This window comes from Pelodiscus sinensis, chromosome 1 (assembly GCF_049634645.1).
Source record: "Pelodiscus sinensis isolate JC-2024 chromosome 1, ASM4963464v1, whole genome shotgun sequence".
NCBI lineage: Eukaryota > Metazoa > Chordata > Testudines > Trionychidae > Pelodiscus > Pelodiscus sinensis.
Genome location: NC_134711.1, coordinates 161,174,464 through 161,195,312, shown reverse-complemented (window position 1 = coordinate 161,195,312; position 20,849 = coordinate 161,174,464). Strand labels below are relative to the sequence as shown.

Genomic DNA, 20,849 nt, shown 5'->3' with positions numbered 1-20,849 from the left:
AATTTGTGGCAGCCTCCTTGTATGTTCCAAGGCCATGTTCAGGATTCTCAGGTAAAGATTTAAAATACCTTTTCAGATGGGTGTACAGCATATACTATAAAGTGCAATGGGGAAAAAAATGTAGCTCCAATTCTAATGTGTTTTACTAGAGCTGGAAACTGAATGTTCACCAATGTGAAGAAAAAGAGTACACTATTTGATGTTGAATGTTCTGGTCAGTGCTGTGAATTTGTGGCTAATTTGTCTGAAAGGTTCAGAGATATTCTGGGACTCATTTTTCGGAGGTATTGAATGCCTATGGGTCCCAGTGAAGGTGCTGGTAGTTTAGAAAATCATCCGTCTAAGGGCTGTATTCAGATTTGCAATGGTCAAAGAATTTTGGGATCTAATCCCCTAGTGCTAATGGAAAAGTTTGGGTTAGTAAATTTTGGCTTGGGACCATTGATAGCTGTGTTGTCAGAACAAAGAAGTAATTATGAAAACAAGCCCAAAAGATCATGTTCAAAGTGCCAGACTAGCTTATACAGTATATGCTGTGTAATAACCCTGTTGCAGTGAACTAAATTAACTTTGGGGAAGTTCAGATCCAGACCAAACTTCTACATCTCAGCTTTGGAGTACAGACTTAGTTATTGTTTTTTCCTCTTTCTGGCATATGTTTCTGCATGACTTGCCACCTCATATGCTTTTCCATGAACAAAGAAATCGCACCCCCTAACATAAACTGGCTTCAGTTGTTACCAGATGTTTAGCTTTGGGCTAGATTTTGCTTTCAGGGGACAATGCAATATACTTATGATGTGGAAACTTAATGTTAGACAAGGATCAGCAAGCTGCTAACAAAACCCAGTCTGCAATATCAAGATATTTTTCAGAACCTTCCTTTCTCATGAGATTGTTAACCTCAGCCTGTCAAAAACTTGATGGGAAAAATAGCTAAGATTTTAATTGTGATGTGAGGTTGATTACCTATCAAATATTATTCAGGATTTGTTTTGATGATATTATTGTTAGTTCTACTGCCTCAGGCTCCAAAGAGAAATTAAGGCCCTCCCCCCCCCCCCCCCCATTCTACTACATAATGTGCAAACACAGTAATCGAACTGAGGCACTTTTTTACTCTAGCTTTATATTTCTATGATGTTCCATTCAGGTTCTCATGCTGTACCCATCGCTATGTTATCTGATTTGTTACCTCAGACACTTTAAGACATAGGGCCTGATTCACCACTGCCTTGTCCCTTGTTCAGCCATGTAGATCCGTGTTATACAAGTTTCAAGGATCATCAAGGCACAAGCCATAAGACTCGGGTGAAGTACAGTGACTGATGGAGTCATTTGCGTGTGGAGACTGAAAATTATATTAGGGACCATCACTGGTGTTCTCCTGTTCCCCAGAGTCTATTACGGGAGTGGCAGGCACACCCATAAAATCACAGAACCATAGGGTTAGAAAGGATTTACCAGTGACTGCAACAAATATATCAACTAAGCTCGTATTTCTTAAGGGTGGCCGACGTTGATAAGGTACTTCATATACTGTAAGAGTCATGCTATAACTTGGAATTATATACATGAGCTTCCTCTCCTTCTCTCAAAGCATACTTGAGCCTACAAGGGAATGCAGATGAATGATTTTTGGGGAGCTGTCCCATGTAAGGACTGGCTCTTCATCTATTTGTATAACTAGAACAATGTGACCCCAATCCTGACTGGGGCCTTTGGGTGTAATTATGATATAAATATTAAATACTATGTACTAGATCTGTTACCATACAAAGACTCATACTACCTATCTCATTACATGATCATTCTTGGAATTGTTGCCTTGGTTAATATTCTTTCAGAGTTGGCACTGCTCTAGGTCGATAATCATGTTTTGCCCCTCTCTAATTCGTTCTTTAGGCTGCATTTTTTATATTAACATTGCTTAGAAGGTTTCATTTTTAACGTTTCCCCACGTATGTTACCCTGTGATTTAGAGACCTTTGAGAGACAAAGGATCATTGTAGATGACTCCTCCTTCATTTCCCTTCATGGTACCTCATCCAGTTTTGAATAGATAATTTGCAGGTGTCATGGACAGCTCCTTTTCAGGGGTTACAGTGGCTTGGGCAGTTTATGAATGAGATACAAAGGTGTTGAACACCCACAACTTCAGCTGACTTCAGTAGGAGCTACAACAAGTGCTTGGCACATCTGAAAATTTAAGCCCTCTGTCAGTTTTGTCTAACACTGGATTTTTTTTCATCCTGTTTCTATAATCACCAACGTGCTCCACTTCATGATTTGCTGTTGATGGGAACCTCTCCCTTCTCCCCTGCAACTATCTGTAACACTGAAAGTGTTTGTAGGCTTTTCATTCCTTGATGTTAGTTTGCTTCATTATCTTTATTTCTTTGCGGAGGAGCTGGTTCAGCCTGCCCTTTAGTTCTCAAGTTGCTATTTTACACTGTCTTGTCCTTGAAAGATAAGCATTAGAAGCCTGGCAATGGTAAAAGTGAAGAGATAAAGTTAAGAAAATGTTTTAATGATAGCAGAGAGCCAGATGTTCTATTTTAATTGTTTGTATATAAACACACTGTAAATGGACACTAATGGCTAGTCCATTACAAGCACAGTCCATTATCTTGCATTTGTTTCTCTTGAAAGAAGATTTCTTTTAGCATTCATTACTGCCAAATGCACAGGAGATTAACCTGTTCTCTTAATGGTTATTTATATTGATGTTATAATCTGCTATGTATAATATTGTCCTTACAGAGAGAAATGAGAATTACTCTAGTATGACCAATCCTTTTGCTCATCATGATATCTGATTCCCTTGTGGCTGCTACTACACAGAAGTTGAAAGTGGGAAGTCCTCTGTTGACAACTTCATATTGCTGGACTCCCTTCTAAAGTCTGCATTTAAGTGATATATTGGTCAGGAATAACTCTTGAAAATACTATAGCTGAGACATGGTGGGAAGGACTTTAAAAAAATGTTTACCTTGGCCAAACTTTCTCCCATTGGAGTCAACAGTCGCGCTCCCACTTATTTCAATGAGTGTGGAGTTGGGCCAGCACTAAACTTTTATTAAAATCCCTCCATGGCTCTTTTCAGAAAATAACGCCAATGACTGGTCTGCAAAGCAAAATGGCATCTTGCTATTGCTTCCCAGTTGAGGGAATCCACATCCCTTTTTCGGCACGTCTGCAAGGGGGAGACAGATAAAATTAAAAAGACAAAAAGCATTAATATATTTTCAAACCTCCGCAGGTCAACACACACACCTTATCCCTAGTTCTCTGTTAGCTGCACAATCTCTAATACGAGATCTAAATCAAGACTCTCCGTGGGGACAGGTCCACATGACCCAGAGGCCCTCTTGCTCTTCTACTCATTGGGAAGTATAGAATTATCTGTGAATACAATCAGATTGCTGGGATTGCAGAGCTTTCTTGCTGGTTGTCCCATAGCTATGGAACTCCCTCATCAACGAAAGGAGAGCTACTATAAATCTTACCACCTTTTGGACTAAGTGTAAGGCCCATCTCTTCTAAGTTCTCTCTAAGCAGCATGGCCGCCCTTAACAAGCCCCATGCAGGGACTCCGGGTGGCTGCATAGAGCACTTCTGATGCATGCCAGCCCCAGCACAAATCTGCCGTGACAGCTCTATGCCAGGGCCAGTGGAGAGGGGCCTCTCCCTCCATCCCCTCGAACTGCAGCTACTTAGGCTTGTTGGGGTAGACTAAACAGATTAGTGAAGATAAGTCAGAAATGGCTGTGATCCATGCCCTGAATAAAGCCTACATAATTTTGTTAAATATAATGTATTTTTCTTTGGCTGTGTCCAGACTCAGGGGTTTTTTCGAAAAAAGTAGCCTTTTTTCGAAAAAACTTCCCCTGCGTCCAGACTCAAGCCGCGTTCTTTCGAAATTAATTCGAAAGAACGCGGCTTTTCTTTCGATGGCGGTAAACCTCAATTTACGAGGAAGAACGCCTTCTTTCGAAAGTTCCTCTTTCGAAAGAAGGCGTTCTTCAATGTAAATAGGGCTTCTTCGAAAGAGAGCATCCAGACTCACTGGATGCTTTCTTTCGAAAAAGCAAGCCGCTTTTTCGAAATTTCTCCGTGCAGTCTAGACGCTCTCTTTCGAAAGAGGCTCTTTCGAAAGATGCTTTCGAAAGAGCCTCTTTCGAAAGAAGCCTGCAGTCTAGACATAGCCTTTGTGTAACTGAACTTGGGAAGCAGCTCTGTGTGCTAAAGCTCCCCCTCACCCTGACTTGGGAACAGCAGCACATAAAGCAGCTGGCCTGGAGACTTCGCCTGCAGCTCCCATTGGCTGGAATCATGGCCAATGGGAGCAGTGGGGAGGTGCCTGGGGGGAGCATAGAGCTGAGCAAGTGCCCCCCATTCCCTTCATCCCTCATGCTCTTACTCTGCACCCCCATCACCATCACACACACTCACCAAGACTCCACACTTCCACTCTGCTCCTGCACCCTGCCTCCTGCACAGACCCCTAACCCTTAGCCTACTCCTATACCCTACCTCCTATCCAGACCCCTGAGACCACCATCCCCTCTTGCACCCATTTTGTCATCATAGGTGGTTGGGTGGTGGGCTGCAGAAAGATTTGCATTGAGCAGGATAGGCCATAAGCCGAAGTGTTTGAGAACCACTGCTGTAGATAGAAAATTTCAGTTTCTCTCATGGTCACTTTAGCACCTTTTGTGAGTATCTTTTACTTTTTTATATAAGAAAAAATAAACATACATTATATTACTTCTGATGACTTTTAACTTGCTGATGGTTTGTAAGGGATGAAGTTAGTGTATCAGTTAGTGAATGTGATCCAATATGGCCCTCAGTTAAACCAATGAGAAAACTCCTCAGCTTCAACAGGAGCAGCGATAAGCCCTCTTTATGACTTAACAAAAGGGTTTGGGGGCAGGGCAGCTACTTACTGGTGTGCTGGCAGGCAAGATGGCAGAGTCCCAGCCCTAATGGCCACTCCCTTGGTGGTACAGCTGCCCCCAGTGGACACTTTACAGGATAGCTCTCCCCTATGGTCCCGCTGCCCTCAATGGCCATTCTCACATCATAGCCCTCTGAACAGCAGCCCTTCCCTCTGCATGTCATATAAAAACGGCCCTTTCCCCAGGGTTTACGGTTGTCCTTGCACAACCAAACCCTGACTCTGCTTTCAGTTAGTAGAAGAAGAAGCTGCATACCAAATTTGGTGCCTCTAGCTCGTGCCATTTAGGAAGAGTTCTTGAACAAATGGACTCGCAGATACACACAGACAGACACACTCTAAAATATATAGATAGAAGTTTCTTTGATCTCGCTCATGGTTGTGTTCTATATATTTATTATAAAGTGAAGGGATAGCTGCTTTAAAAAAAAAGAGGGGAGGAGGCTGGGGAATGTCCAAATTTGAGATTCAATGCCAAAAACATTGGCAAAAGAATTCTTGTGGATTGGGTTCTTCTCAACAAGTTACATGACCCAGAATTAATTATATTTCTCCAGTCAAGATGCTTGCTACTGCAAATCACAAAAGCAAATAATATCAGTAATCTGTGGAATAAATGCTGTTTACTCAATTAACGAAATATTTTCATCTGTGAATAAAATTATTTTGATGAGATATATAGTAAGTAAGATTAATTTAGTGACCTTGTCTCATTAAGCACAAATTTTTATAGGATAATGAAAGATTTGTATATGGTGTTGTGTTGTGTGGGATTAAGGAGGATTAAATGTTTGACATCACCCTTTTGTCTGCATTTGCTTTATCACTCACTCAGTAAACTGTCATTCGACTAAGAACCTATCCTGAAAGAGTGGAAGAAATGGAGCAAACTGAGAATCAACAAAATAAGTGGTTATATTTACTAAATTTCTAAAGGCAAACTGCAGCTGCTTGGAAGCAGGTACCCTAGCCTAGTATGTGGATTTTAAGGAATTTTTGCAGTTTGCTAGAATAAAAGGAGAGCTCAGAGAGGAAAGCAAAACTGGGATACCTTTGTCTTCTGTTTTCAGTGATGCCTCGTTATACTTGCATCCTCTTTATGGTATGCTGTCTCCTAAATAACTGGAGCACTAAAAGTGAAAGATCATTGAGGTGGATTGGTTGAATCCACTGCATTGTCTGTTTCGATAGACATGGTCCTGGTAATAAAACTGCTGCTCCTCGCCTGCCTCTGGCCAACAGTTGTGCTAACCAGTGTCAGTTCTCAAAGTGATCATCATCATCATCATCGTTTTCTTCATCATCATCAGCAGCAGCAGCAGAAATGCTCACCCATGAAGAAGCATAACAGGTAAGCTGTATATCCTGTCTCTCAGTTGCCATTCTGCTAATAAAAGTTGTGTGTGTGTAACCAAACCCGAGAAGGCATTCTGTTTGTTCAGAGTCCCACTTGACTGGTCTTTGTGTTTGTACCTGACTTAGCACCATGACTGGGTCCCGGTTTTGACTGGGGCCTTTGGATGCTCTCATAAGACAAATAGCAATGATATTTTACAGTAATATTTACATCACTGATCATTCTGTATCATGATTATGAATACATATATAATGTGCAGGGGTGTATATAGGTGATCAGTTAGATAATGTTTGTACAAGTCTTTGAAAATGTAAAGTACCTTATAAGAGATAATTATTACAGTTATTATATTGCTGTCAAATACAGTTCCAGTTCTTTGCTGCCATTAATAGCCTATCTAACGTTGGGTCTATACCATCATTATTACATTATCTTTACTGCACTAAGTATCAATGTAATAACTATTGTAGCCAGATGCTTTGTTTCAAAAGCAGAATAAGGCTAGTTTATTAAGTAGGTTTTAATTTTAATCATTTTACAGTATGTTACTCTTCTGGAAATATTTATCCATGCATGTTATTTATGGAATTATTCCACATCTAACTGCAAATCCCAAATCTTAAGCTGTTTAATATATTTTATTTAGTTGTTAGTTAGGATTATCGCATCCAGCTATTACTGCAAAAGACAGATTTGAAAAATCCGGGGGGGCGGGAGGGGGGGTTCCTTTGCCTTTCTTCATCAGCATGGTTGATTTAAAAGAGGAAAAAAAGTGACATGGACTTTTGCATTTAAGTTTCTGGATGAAATGGGTTCTCCCCCTTTTCCCTCACTCCTCCCTCCCCCCCAGCAACAGCTTGTATAGCTCAATGTATCATACATGTGAGGCTTTTGAATGTGTTTCTATGTTTACATTATAATACATTAATAGAATGCAAGGCCTTAATCTACTGCCAATAAAAACCAAATCCATAAAAATTCTGCCTTATCATGAAAGGAGGAGACATTATGATAAATAGTTAAATTTATGGAGCTTCAGGGGATAGCCGAGTTAGTCTGTTACAAAAAACAACAACATATAGTCTGGTAGCACTTTATAGACTAACAAAACATGTAGATGGTATCATGAGCTTTCGTGGGCACAGCCCACTTCTTCAGATGCCCACGAAAGCTCATGATACCATCTACATGTTTTGTTAGTCTATAAAGTGCTACCAGACCATTAGTTAAACTTATGGGAGGAAGAAAGGGAAAGCAATTGTTTCCCCAGATTGTATATGACTAGCATTGTGTAAAAATGAGGAGTCCTGTGGCACCTTAAAGAGTAACTGGAGATTTATTTGGACATGAGCATGACAAAGTACGACTAAATCTGTTAGGCATCCTGTAGCACCTTATAGCCTAACATAGCTACCCCTCTGATACTAGCATTTTGTAATACCGGACAGCATAGGACTTATAGCTTATTCACATCATGCCATATATTGATAAAATACAGAACAATTGGAATACTCTGGGAGCTGCACCTCCTCTGAATCATTGAATTTCCAGCTGAATTTATGTATAGCAAATACATGGTAAAGGAAACAATCATAATGTAGTAATTGCAGTTCTTGGAAAAGCGGCATGGCACAGGGAACTTGGAATGACTCATCTTTAAGTCATAAGTTCAAATCCAGTCCCAAACAAACCTGAAAGTTACAACTGTTCAGGAAAGTGTCTGACACGAGCTGAATAACTAGGAGTAGTTATCACTAGAGTCATTTTCCATTTAGCAAATAAAAAATAAATCCCGCTATCAAAATGGGAAATACCTGGCACTTCGTTAGTCTCTCAAATAGGTGAAGAACTGAATGGGAATGGAGACTGACCTACTGTGTAACATCTCACGGTATTCCCTGCTCATCTGAGTTGTGGAACATTAAGGGAGGTGAGAGAGTTGAGTATGCTACTGTTCCCTCTCCTTGTCGTGTTCTGTGAATAGCAGACTTGAGTTTCTGGCTGTTGATCCAGTATCCACCACTAGCATAAAAATTCACAAAATGGGAGAGGGGTCTGACAGTAGAAATGTTCATTCAATAGAATCCTGCTTGACATACTATACAGACCTATTGCCATATGATTTAGGGATGACAGCAGTTAACCAGTAAGCATCACACTTGCTGGGTGATGCTTACTGGCTACTAGTTAACTGGCAGCCCCTTGTCCGTGGAAGGCCCAGCCTGGCTGGAGCAGCACGCGGCATGGCAGGCCTGGCTGGGCTGGAGTAGTCCTCTTCCCACACTAGGCTGCGGTGGGGAGGCTACTCCAGCCTGGGGAGGCTGCTCCAGCCCAGCGAGTCCCACCATGCTGTGAGCAGGTCTAGCTCCAGCCCGGCCATTCGTGCCGTACTGTGGGTGGGAGGCCATTTAAGTGGTTAACAAATGCTAACTAATTAATCCACATGACACTTGTGAGGTCAGCAAGATAAAAGGAAGAAGCATGTCAACATTGACCTCCATACAAAAAGAATGAAGTTGGAGAGGAATTCCAGGACCAGATCCTTAGCTGGTGCAAATTGGCATAACTCCCTGGAAGTCTGTGGAGCAAGCAGATACCTGCCATCTGAGAATCTGGCCTCAAATGCTGGCATTCTATAGACCACTTGGAGTGTTGAGTTTTGACTTGGGACTAGCCTGCAGTTTCCAAGCCACAGAGGATCTGTAGCAGCTGCCCAGCACCATTTCTGCAGAAAGAAGCCAAATAGATTTATATTTTCTTTGTTTTATTTAATTTGGCATCGTTTCTAATGGGGGTATTCGCTCCAAACCATTTCAGTAGTTCCTAACTTTCCAGCAACCTCTTTTTCTTCCAGGGGAAATCCTTTTCAGACAGCACTAAGGTTATTAGGGACACTGCTGACAGATGGCATTGGTTAAATGGGTGGCCTTTTATAAAGAATCCCATGTGAAAATGTTACTTAACCTGCAACTTTCACTGGTTTAATAGAGTAACCCAATTCCCTCTTCAAAGCTATTTGTCCGCATCCTCATGTAAAGAAGATTTTAAAGCATTAACCAAAAGTACATGGGAGAGAGATTATTCTCATGGTCCATTATTTCCTACAATATAAAAAAAAAACCATTGTGACTGTCATTTACATAAGAGAATGCAAATTTTATTAAACATTTTGAAACTCCACTTTGAGTGGAAAAAAGGTATATTTGCAGCACATGGTTCACAGTAACTCCATGTGTTTTTTTTCTTGTTCTGTTTTTGGACAATGCCTACCACAAAAGTGTCCTGGCCCATGACTAGGACTCCTAGTTATAGCCCTGCATGGATACAAAATTGGTATTCGCGTTCTCATCTGCATCTGCAAAGATGATCCATGAATAACCACAGTTTTGCAAGGCTCAACTCCTGGTGGCAATGGTAATAAAAATAATAAATAATAAATTAACAAGATTCTTAGTATTCTTTTAACATTCTTATTCTTATCCTGCAATTTTCTGGGTTTTCTTTAAAAAAGGAAAAAGAGAAAAACTAATTCTATTATGTGACGCTAACGTGGTTTCCCACCTCCCCCATCATAAAAAGGGGTTAGAAGTCTCTTCTGAAAGTTCAGTATTCAATCACACCAACTAAAAGAGTAATTACAATATTTGGCAGCAGCCTCTGTAAACCAGTCACTGAAAGAGGACAAGAAACACACTGAAACAGAGGAAACATATGCAGTACAGGAAGTCTCTGGGTTACATCGATCCCTAGTTACAAACGGGGGTGAGGGCGCAGCTAGTGCGGGGTGCTTCCCCCACTGTCGCCGCCTTCGGTGGCGCGGTGGGCGCTTCCCCCCAGCAGACCAGGGAGACGCGCAGCTAGCCCCCGCTCCTCCAGCAGACCAGGGAGACACGGAGCAGCTTTTCTTGCCGCGGAGGACGTGGGCGGCGGGACCGCAGAGACGCGCCGCGGTCCCGCTGCCCACGTCCTCCGCGGTGAGAAAAGCCGCTCCGCATCTCCCTGGTCTGCTGGGGGGAGGGCACTAGCTCCGCGTCTCCCTGGTCTGCTGGGGGGAAGCGCCCCCCGCGCCGCCGGAAGCGGCGACAGTGGGGGAGGCACCCCGCACTAGCTGTGCCCCAGCAGCAGCATTTCCATTCAGGCGGAGCTGAGGGAGCCCAGCGTGCCCGGTGCATTGTGGGACTGGGCTGGGAGTCCTGTTCGCGGGAGGAGGCGGAGGGAGGGCGAGGAGCGAGCCGGTAAGAGGGAGACCTGGGGAGGGGGGCAGGCGGGGAGAGTTAAAGGGGAATCCGCCTCCGCCATTAAACACCCGGCCCTGCGCCGGGCTGTGGCCTCCGGGCACTGCAGCAGCTGGTCGGGGCGCATGGGGCACGCTTGGCCCCAGCCCCAGAGCCCGGGGGCGGGGGAAGAGGATGCGAAGCGCCGCCGGGGCCGCTTTAAAAAAAACTCCCTGCGCCGAGGCCGGCAGGCGACGGGTTAATTTTTTCACCCACCGACATTTTTGTTGCTGCTGGGGCCCCGCGCCGTAGAGTCCCCTGGCCGGGGAGCCTGGCGCGCTTCGCTCATGGGGAATGTTCCACCCCCTCCCTGCCTTCCCTGGGGCTGCGGCGGCGGCAATGGGGGGTGGCTGTGGTGCTTCGCCTCCAAAGGCTGCCCCGGCACCTCTGCTTGCAGCGAAGGGTTAACTCTGCTCCTGCTGACATTTTACCTGTTCCCCCCCTTCCTCCGCGCTTTTCCTGCTAATAATTTCGTGTGTAAGGGAGATCGTCCGTGCCCCCCACCCCCGCTTCTGCACAGCTCTGTGGAGGAGCCTCCGGGGATGGGGTGGGGTGTTGGAAGGGGATTGCTGTGTGCGAGGCTCTTTCCTGTGTACCGCCAGCCGGGCTCCCGCTCGGCTGCACAAAGAGCAGCAGTAGAGGCCCTTGCTTGCCTTTAAAGGCAGCAGCTTGAAATTTAAGGTGTCCCAGAGCCATGTCTATCCGCAGCCCTCAGCGCTACACTCAATGGAGAAATGCTCGTTGCAGTTTTTCACCCTGTAGATATCTCTCACTTGTGTTGCTATTCCCTGTCCTTGGGTTTATTTTGGGTAGGTACCTGGTCCTGTTCCGAGATGCGCCGCCTGACAGGCGGTTTAGCTGGCACTGCCCCGAGCGCCGCAGGGGAAGCGCCCCCCCGCGCTGCGGGAGGTGGCAACAGTGGGGGAGGCACCCCGCCCCACCAGCTTTGGGTCCATTGGCCCCGTGGACGCCCCTGGGCAGCTCCAACACCCCCTGCTGTCAGGAGGGTCTTGAGAATAAAGCTTGAGAATAAAGGACTGAGGGAAGTGAGGTGTGGGAGAATAAAACTGAGCTCTGGAGAAATGTTTGGCTAGAGTTTCCCCTACAATATGTACCAGTTCCAACTTACATACAAATTCAACTTAAGAACAAACCTACAGTCCCTATCTTGTACGTAACCCGGGGACTGCCTGTAATAGTCACATTTTACACACCGCATAGCCAAGCTAAGATTCAATAGATTGTTTCTAAGATATAGGGTGCATGAGCTACAAGTCTGCCATGTTAAATATGTAGGGTCTTTTCTCAGCTTGGGTAACTCCTTAGTGAGGTATGAGATCTAAAATGGTTGTGGCAGGAACAGAATTTTAACACCAGTCATTAGATATGACTCTCTAATTTATGGTGTCCTGGTTCAGCAAGAACAAGAAAAGGATCATCTATGTCGGGGTGGGCAATAATATTTGCAGGGGATCTCTTCACAAATTTTGGTTTGTGGTTGCAGGCTGGTTCTGCCCTCTCCTCCGCCCCCCAAAGGGCAGGGCTTCAGGCAGAAAGGACAGGGCTTCAAGCACATCTTTAATGTGGCAGACTTAGGTCTCAATTGGCCTGGGGGCATGGGAGCGGCAAGGTGGGCCTTGGGCCAGATCAAACAGCTTGATGGGTTGGATCCACTTGCCCATCCCCGATCTGTGTTGTCTGCCTTTTGGAGGTTCAGCAGTGCATGTGCAATGCTAATGGGATGTTGGCTGGTTTGGGCAGTAAATCAGGAATGAGTTGTAGTAAGCAAAATACAAATTAGCCATTGTGATTTCTTTTCAGCTTCTAATTTTGGCCAAATTTGAATGATCTGCTTAATGGGGACATCAGAAGGCACCTCCGTGACCCCAGGATTATCTCTGCCAAATTTTAGAGTCCTGCTGCAAACATGGAGGCATTAGAGCTCTTTAAAAACAACAGAAATTGTATCATGAAGAGTGTAAAGCAACCACTAGATGAGGTCACTGCCACTCCCCCAGTAATATGTATGACATAGTGTGGCATCTATTAAAGCAACAAACATATTATGTTTTTTTCATAAAAAGGATTAGAAGATAGCTAGGTGAAAACTAACACATCAGTTTCTTCAGCAAGTGTTATCTATCTTAGAGCATTCTCTCGCACATTCACAGATACAACCTCCAAGGGAATAAAAGGAGATGTGTGTCCCCACCCTCAACTTTGTATATTTTGTTGATGTTCTCTCTCCATATAATTGGATTTTTATTCCTGGTCTCTCCTCTCCCCATTTGCACTGTTTTTTGTCACGTGTCGTGTCATTGCCCACAATCCAGCAATCTAGTTATTTCATCTAATTTAATCATCATTGTGAATGTCAATCAGAACAATGAAGCTCCTGATTTGATTTTTTTTAAAACAGCAAACGAGAAATTAAAATGAGGAAATTAGACAGCACCAAAGTACGCCCTCTAAAGTCTGAGCAGCTTCTCCGCATAGAGGACCATGACTTTGCAATGAGACCTGGATTTGGAGGTAAGCCGTAGCTGTATTAACATTTCTCCACTAGTTGTTAGTTTCTTTTTGCAATGTAAGCTGCTAAACCCATGCCCAAAAATGGAATGTTAGGTTTAACTGAGATCTGCTTCCACCGCTCAGCTTAAACCAAGCAACAGTTTACAATAAAAGGCATTTTTATTTACTTTTGCACAACTGTAATAGGAATTGCCAAATGATCTACTCACTAAGTAATTTTTTATCTTTACTATTACAGAAAGAATTCTATTATCCAAACATTGTATTAATATAGCTCCCTAAAATTGTGTAGTCTAGTAGCAATTAGCAAATTCCTTAAACTCATCACATTTGTTTTGAAGGATTTAAGCAAGATACCAGTTTCAGAGTCTATTGAATTGGCATGAAGCACTGAATAAAAAAACAACAACACCTCTTTTATTTTTGGTTTACAAGCAGTCTCCGGGTTACGCGGATCCGATTTATGTTGGATCCGTACTTACAAATGGGGCTTTTCTCACCCCGGAGGACGTGAGCGGCGGGGACCGCCCAGACGCGCCGTGGTCCTGCCACCCGCGTCTTCCGGGGCGAGAAAAACTGCGCTGCGTCTCCCTGGTCTGCTGGGGTGGGCCCCCAGCAGACCAGGGAGAGGCGAGCAAAGACGCAGAGGACCCGCTAGTGCGCCCCTTCCCGCCCCCCAGCAGACCAGGCTTTTCTCACAGGTGCCTGTGGTAGAGCAGCTGGGGTGCTGCCGGTTGGTCCCATAGCGTTGCTCCTCGGCGCTACTGGACCAACCCGGCAGCACCCCAGCTGCTCTGCCCCAGGTGTCCAGATTCAGCTGCTGTTGAAACTGATCAGCGGCTGATTCAACTTAAGAACAAACCTACAGTCCCTATGTTGTACGTAACCCGGGGACTGCCTGTATTAGCAATTGGTCTCCTGTGTTGTTGGTTTGCATGAATAAGCAGGAAGAACTGGAAGTGCTAATAAATAAATACAACTATGACATTGTTGGCATCACAGAAACTTGGTGGAATAATACACGTGATTGGAATGTTTGTATAGAAGGGTACAGCTTGCTCAGGAAGGATAGACGGGAAAAAGGGAGGAGGTGTTGCCTTATACATTAAAAATGAACACACTTGGACTGAGGTGGAGATGGACATAGGAGATGGAAATGTTGAGAGTCTCTGGGTTAGGCTAAAAGGGATTAAAAACAAAGGTGACGTCATGCTAGGAGTCTACTACAGGCCACCTACCCAGGTGGTAGAAGTGGATGAGGCTTTTTTTAAACAACTAACAAAATTGTCCAAAGCCCAAGATTTGGTGGTCATGGGGGACTTCAACTATCCAGATATATTTTGGGAAAATAACACTGCGGGGCATAAACTATCCAATAAGTTCTCGGACTGCATTGGAGACAACTTTTTATTTCAGAAGGTTGAAAAAGCTATTGGGGGGAAGCTGTTCTAGATTTGATCCTAACAAACAGGGAGGAACTGGTTGAGAATTTGCAAGTGGAAGGCAGTTTGGGTGAAAGTGATCATGAAATTATAGAGTTCACAATTCTAAGGAAGGGTAGAAGAGAGAACAGCAAAATAGAGACAATGGATTTCGGGAAGGCGGATTTTGGTAAGCTCAGAGAGCTGATAGGTAAGGTCCCATTGAGACTGAGGGGAAAAACAACTGAGGAGGGTTGGCAGTTTTTCATAGGAACATTGTTAAGGGCCCAAGAACAAGCTATTCCGATGTGTTGGAAAGATAGAAAATATGGCAAAAGACCACATTGGCTAACCACGAGATCTTGCATGATCTAAAAATAAAAAAGGAGTCGTATAAAAAATGGAAAGTAGGACAAATTACAAAGGATGAATATAGGCAAACAGCACAGGAATGCAGGGGCAAGATTAGAAAGGCAAAGGCACAAAATGAGCTCAAACTAGCTACGGGAATAAAGGGAAACAAGAAGACTTTTTATAAATACATTAGAAGCAAGAGGAAGACAGAGGAGAGGGTAGGCCCACTGGTCAGTGAGGAGGGAGAAACAGTAATAGGAAACTTGGAAATGGCAGAGATGCTCAATGACTTTTTTGTTTCGGTCTTCACCGAGACGTCTGTAGGAATGCCTTAACATAGTGAATGCTAGTGGGAAGGGGTAGTTTTAGAAGGTAAAATAAAAAAAGAACAAGTCAAAAATCACCTAGAAAAGTTAGATGCCTGCAAGTCACCAGGGCCTGATGAAATGCATCCTAGAATACTCAAGGAGCTGATAGAGGAGGTATCTGAGCCTCTAGCTATCATCTTTGGAAAATCATGGGAGACAGGAGAGATTCCGGAGGACTGGAAAAGGGCAAATATAGTGCCCATCTATAAAAAGGGAAATAAGAACAACCCAGGAAACTACAGACCAGTTAGTTTAACTTCTGTGCCAGGGAAGATAGTGGAGCAAGTAATTAAGGAAATCATCTGTAAACACTTGGAAAGTGGCAAGGTGATAGGGAACAGCCAGCATGGATTTGTAAAGAACAAATCATGTCAAACCAATCTGATAGCTTTCTTTAATAGGATAATGAGTCTTGTGGATAAGGGAGAAGCAGTGGATGTGGTATACTTAGACTTTAGTAAGGCGTTTGATACGGTCTCGCATGATATTCTTATCAATAAACTAGGTAAATACAACTTAGATGGGGCTACTATAAGGTGGGTACATAACTGGCTGGATATCCGTACTCAGAGAGTAGTTATTAATGGTCCTCAATCCTGCTGGAAAGGTATAACAAGTGGGGTTCCGCAGTGGTCTGTTTTGGGACCAGCTCTGTTAAATATCTTCATCAATGATTTAGATATTGGTCTAGAAAGTACGCTCATTAAGTTTGCAGATGATACCAAGTTGGGAGGGGTTGCGACTAATCTGGAGGATAGGGTCATAATTCAAAATGACCTGGACAAATTGGAAAAAGTTCCTAACTGTCAGGATAGTCAAACACTGGAATAAATTGCCCAGTGAGGTTGTGGAATCTCCATCTCTGGAGATATTTAAGAGTAGGTTAGATAAATGTCTATCAGGGATGGTCTAGACAGTATTTGGTCCTGCCATGAGGGCAAGGGACCGGACTCAATGATCTCTCGAGGTCCCTTCCAGTCCTAGTATTTTATGATTCTATGACTATTGTTGTTTAATTACATTGTGCATGAATCAAAAAAGTATGATATCCTATTGTAGTTGTTTAGTTTCTACTACTGGATACATATTGACATGTCCCTTTTGAAGTTGAGGCATCAGATATCTCTAAATTACAAATGTTGGCCCTAAATTATGACACTAAAATTGAGAACTGCTTTTTAAAAGGCTTTTCTGAGCCAGGGTCATCAGTTCTATGTTTGTGATTGATGAAAACAGGCTAGCCTGCTCCATACTATGAATGCAAAATAAAATATAGAAGAATAGATTCTCAGTATCGGTAAATAGGCATAGACCTCAGAGAAGTCAATGGCTGTAGGCCTGTTTATACTAGCTGATAATATAGCCCATAGTGTGCAAACTAATTACGCACAAGTGATATATGTCATCAAGTGCCACCAGTGCCCCTCTGCCATGTATATTGCTCATACTGGACAGTCTTTGTGCCAAAGGATAAATGGACACAAATCAGATGTTGGGAATGGTAAAGCACACAAACCTAGGAGAACATTTTAACCTCCCTTGGACATTCAATAATGGATTTAAAAGTAAAATAATTTTATCACCCGATTATCGAGGGAGACAGCTGAACTGGAGTTGATTTACAAGTTCAATACTATCAACTTAGAAAAATTTAAAAACCAACAATGGTCTTGTGACACCTTTTGTTAGAGACTAACAAAAATATATAGACGTCTCTACAGTGCTACAGGACCGTTGTTGTTTTTAAGGTTTTGGAGTTACAGACTAACATGGCTGCCACTCTCAGACTATCAATTTAGATTTGAAATGTGGCGCTATATAGATGTGCCAAATTTCAAAATAAGCTATTTTGAAATAGATTCAAAATAAGATATTCAATTTGCATAGTGCAAATTGCATATCTTATTTCGAGTCTAGGGTGCTGTGTAGACACAGGACTGCTCATTGAGATTAGAACTAATACTTACAGTGTGTATAAGCTGGCTGTCAGAGTAATTTCCTGAAAGAAATGCTGGATAGAAGGCAGTTTAAGATGGTTTTTGTAAAAGCAGAAGTCCAACTTTCCATTTCAAGGTATGGATGTGCCTCAAGTTCTGTCTTTGGATAACACCTACTAGCATTCTTACCGGGTAACTGATTAACCAGTCATCTGGCTGGCGCAGCCCCCTGCCCGCAGGGTGGTGTAGTGGTCTTTGAGTGGCCTGGTTGGAGCAGCCCATGCTGTGGTGGGCACAGCAGGGCTGGAGCAATCCCCTGCCACGGGATCCCAGTTAAAAATGCCATTTAACCAGTTATCTTTTTAAATGGGATTTTACATCCCAAGTACATGTACTATTGTTGCAGACCCCACAGGGAAAGAGTCAATATGAACAATACAGCCTAGCTTAAAATGTTAGTTATTACTTGGAGGATGTGAATCCTGTGCATATAATAATTCCTGGAAGCTGAAAATTGGAGTAGTAGTACTGAAAAAAATCAGGAGAGATAATCTTTAATCTGGGGGTTGTCACCGGGTGTCTCTGCAGCTCTGCACTGCACACAAACGAAAAACAAACAAAAAATCCCTTTTTTAAGCATCACAATGATAACATTAACATTATCCTTTGAATCTGTTATGTAGAGTATTTGCTTAGTAGTTGAGTGGAATGACCTGTTTTATTTTAAAGATCTTTTTCTTTTGAGTGGTTTAATGTCTTTTGGTTATGGTTCCTAACTCTTGAAGGTACAGCTGACTGAGAGGAATTGGTTATGTGGGATGGAGGTGGGGAAAGCCATGAAATGTTAATTAGCGGGAAACAATCTGTTCTGGTTCCAGTTTTTTCCGAACAGCAGAGATTTAACTGTGGCTCTTTAGAGCCTCAGATATGTGGGTAGAAAAGAAGAGGTGCTTCACTGAAAAAGCTGTGGAGGCATTCTGGGCTCAGTTCACTATTACTCTTGTGCATCATTTGCCTCAGTGCAAAATAGGTGCAAACACCGCCACTCTGATGTACTTGCATGTTGTAGCAGCTGTGCAATGATTACTCAAGGTGCAGGGTCATGGTGAATTGGGTCTGATGGCTCCAAAGGTCCCACAGGTTCATGTTGGTTAGTGTTATGTGCTACCACCTGAAAAAATGTAGCTCTTCCTTCCTCCAGCGAAGCTCTGCTGGACTCATGGAGATTGTGGAGCCACAGCCATTGCAAATACTCCTTTTTGGGGCCAGCTAGCTCTACCGGCACACCCTGCGCAAACTTCAGCTGCCACCTAGAGTGGGGAAGAAGGTCTGCTGTGCTTTTGGCCCTCCCGCCCCAATGCACCTGCACAGCATCCGCCATAATCTAGTTTTATGACAGGAGAGATTTACATCACTTTGTCTTTATGCATGCAGAAGCTGGTGTTTTTTTCAAGCTTAACAGATAGAGCATCTCATTGCTGCGTTTCCTGGTGGAGTTGTATCTGTCACGCACACTTGTGCCCCATAGCATGATTTATTCAGCGCAGCTAGATGCATCAGCTAACACTACTGAAAGGGGGGAAATCAGGTCAGAGCAGTTGAGTCAAACGCATGTATTTTAAAAACAAAAGCATGTTTAAACAGATTACATTCTGCCATCAATTATACCCCATTGGGTTTCCCAGGAGTTATAGCATGGAGCCATGCCTAATGATTTTGGTAGCTCAACCCAACTGAATCTCTTCTTACAATCTGGCTATACAATCTCCATCAGACTAAAGCTCACAGAAAGTCCCTCTGTGCCAGGGAAATTCTTCGGTCCAAAATCTGTCAAGTTTAAGCTCACTTTGCACTGCCTCTGTTGGTAGCCCCATGGAAGAGAGAACACCTATTGCAGGTTAATTGGGCCAAATCCTGCTTCAGTTATGTGGGTGTAACTGTGGTATAACTGCACTGAAAGTAGCAGTGATGTTGTTCCAGGTGGACATGAGAGTGAATGCAAGCATAATTTGTCCTTTGACTCTTACTGTATTATGTTTTTACAATTCAGTTCTGACATTACTAATTTATTAACAGATTAATTTGCATCTGTATACCCCAAAATAAGATACGTCAAGATGAATCAAAAGCAGCAGGCTATTAATCTGCTGTTTCTGCTTCTTGCCCTAGAAATACTTCTTTGCCTGCAATTTGTTATAAAACGAGGTTAAGAGAACCTATAATTCAGAACGTAGCTGGTCCTACCGAAACATTGGGGAAAAAAAGATTCTGTGTTATAGTGTATTTATTCCCAAAGCTTGGCTGTCACATTGTTGTTTCCTATGCTGGATTTTCTCTGCTTCTATTTCATTTCACAGTGCTCTTGTAGTTTGAGTCACGAGTAGGGTCCCACAAACACCGTCTCTTGCATGCAGGCCCTGTCTGCTGGGAAAAAAATGCAAGGAAATCATTGCTTGAATTTGCAGTTCCTGGACAAGATCTTGAGTCAACAGCTTCCCAAGACAAGCTTTAATTGTAATGGCTAGCTGCAGCATCTGGGAGCAGTCTTAGGTATGGCTGCTCCAGAGCAGCTTACAGTAAGTTGTCCCCGTTGTGAACCCAAGAAGCCACAAGCGTGGCAGTTGCACTTGTTCAGTCAGTCTTCTAGCTACATCCCACACAGCGTTATCCTAGTTCCTATTTGGGAATTACCCCAAATCCCTGCAGCAATGCTGAACGTGCTAGACTTCTTTTAGAAGTCCCAGAATGGTATAGTGTAAAAGTGAGGTGTACCCATCAACATTAGTCTGCACTAACTCAACACACGGGGAATTTATTACATTTAAGTGTAATATAGACTGCAAAGTTACTCTCTTAAGGGTTTGTGTCGTGTGTATGCAGGCCATTTGAATAGTGCAAAGCAAACCCCTTGTGTTTAGACAAGCCCTAAAACTGTTTGCTTCCCACGTGAGGGCTAGTGTCAACAGAAATTGTTCAATTTGTGTCATAATTACAGAACGCATGCATCTTGCTGTACAAATATCCTCCATTTTCAGATGCCACGGTCTATACAGCTTCTATTTGTTAATGTGCTTCCCCCACAAGTGCTAAAACAATTAAATATGTAGTGTGGAAGGAGCTACAATGATGATTTCTCATATCATTAGATCCTCCTAGCATTACCGGTACCTATATTGCTTCTGTTCCAATGTCCCAGTCTTGATGAAAAGTTGAACTGTTGGAGACTCTTCCTTCTTGTGTTGTTCTTTTGAAAGCCAGGCCAAGGTAAATGAGCATGATGTGTACCTCTTGCCAGTGGGAGAGCAGAAGGGGATTATGTATTTGACAGCTGTACAGTAGTGTAAACCTCATCCTCAGAAATGGTAGTGGCCTAAAAGTACTATGTCATGTTACCCACAGAAAGGAAAATCAGGAGTCTACATGCAAAACTTTTAATATCCTATAATGCCTTTTTTAAAAATGTTATCGCCTCAAGTCTCCTCACTGCCTGTCAGGTGATGTGGAAAATAATCCACTTTGGACTGCTGGTGGAGGGAGAAAAATAAATCCGATTGTTAATACCACACAGCGCTCACACCCTTAGTTTAAGCTCAGGGCAAGTGATCACTTCCAGACAACAAAATTGTGTTCCCTGGAGAGCTAG

General features: G+C 43.2%; 1 protein-coding gene across 1 annotated transcript in view; it reads left to right on the top strand.

Annotated features, from left to right (window-relative positions):
- The first annotated feature begins 5,706 nt into the window (after positions 1-5,706).
- GABRR3 (gamma-aminobutyric acid type A receptor subunit rho3) overlaps positions 5,707-20,849 on the top strand; it is a 55,343-nt gene continuing 40,200 nt past the window's right edge. The window contains exons 1-2 of the mRNA XM_006124215.4: positions 5,707-6,314; positions 13,014-13,126. Coding sequence (XP_006124277.2) covers positions 6,157-6,314; positions 13,014-13,126 — 271 coding nt within the window. The 5' untranslated portion in view covers positions 5,707-6,156. The remainder of the gene's footprint in view (positions 6,315-13,013; positions 13,127-20,849) is intronic.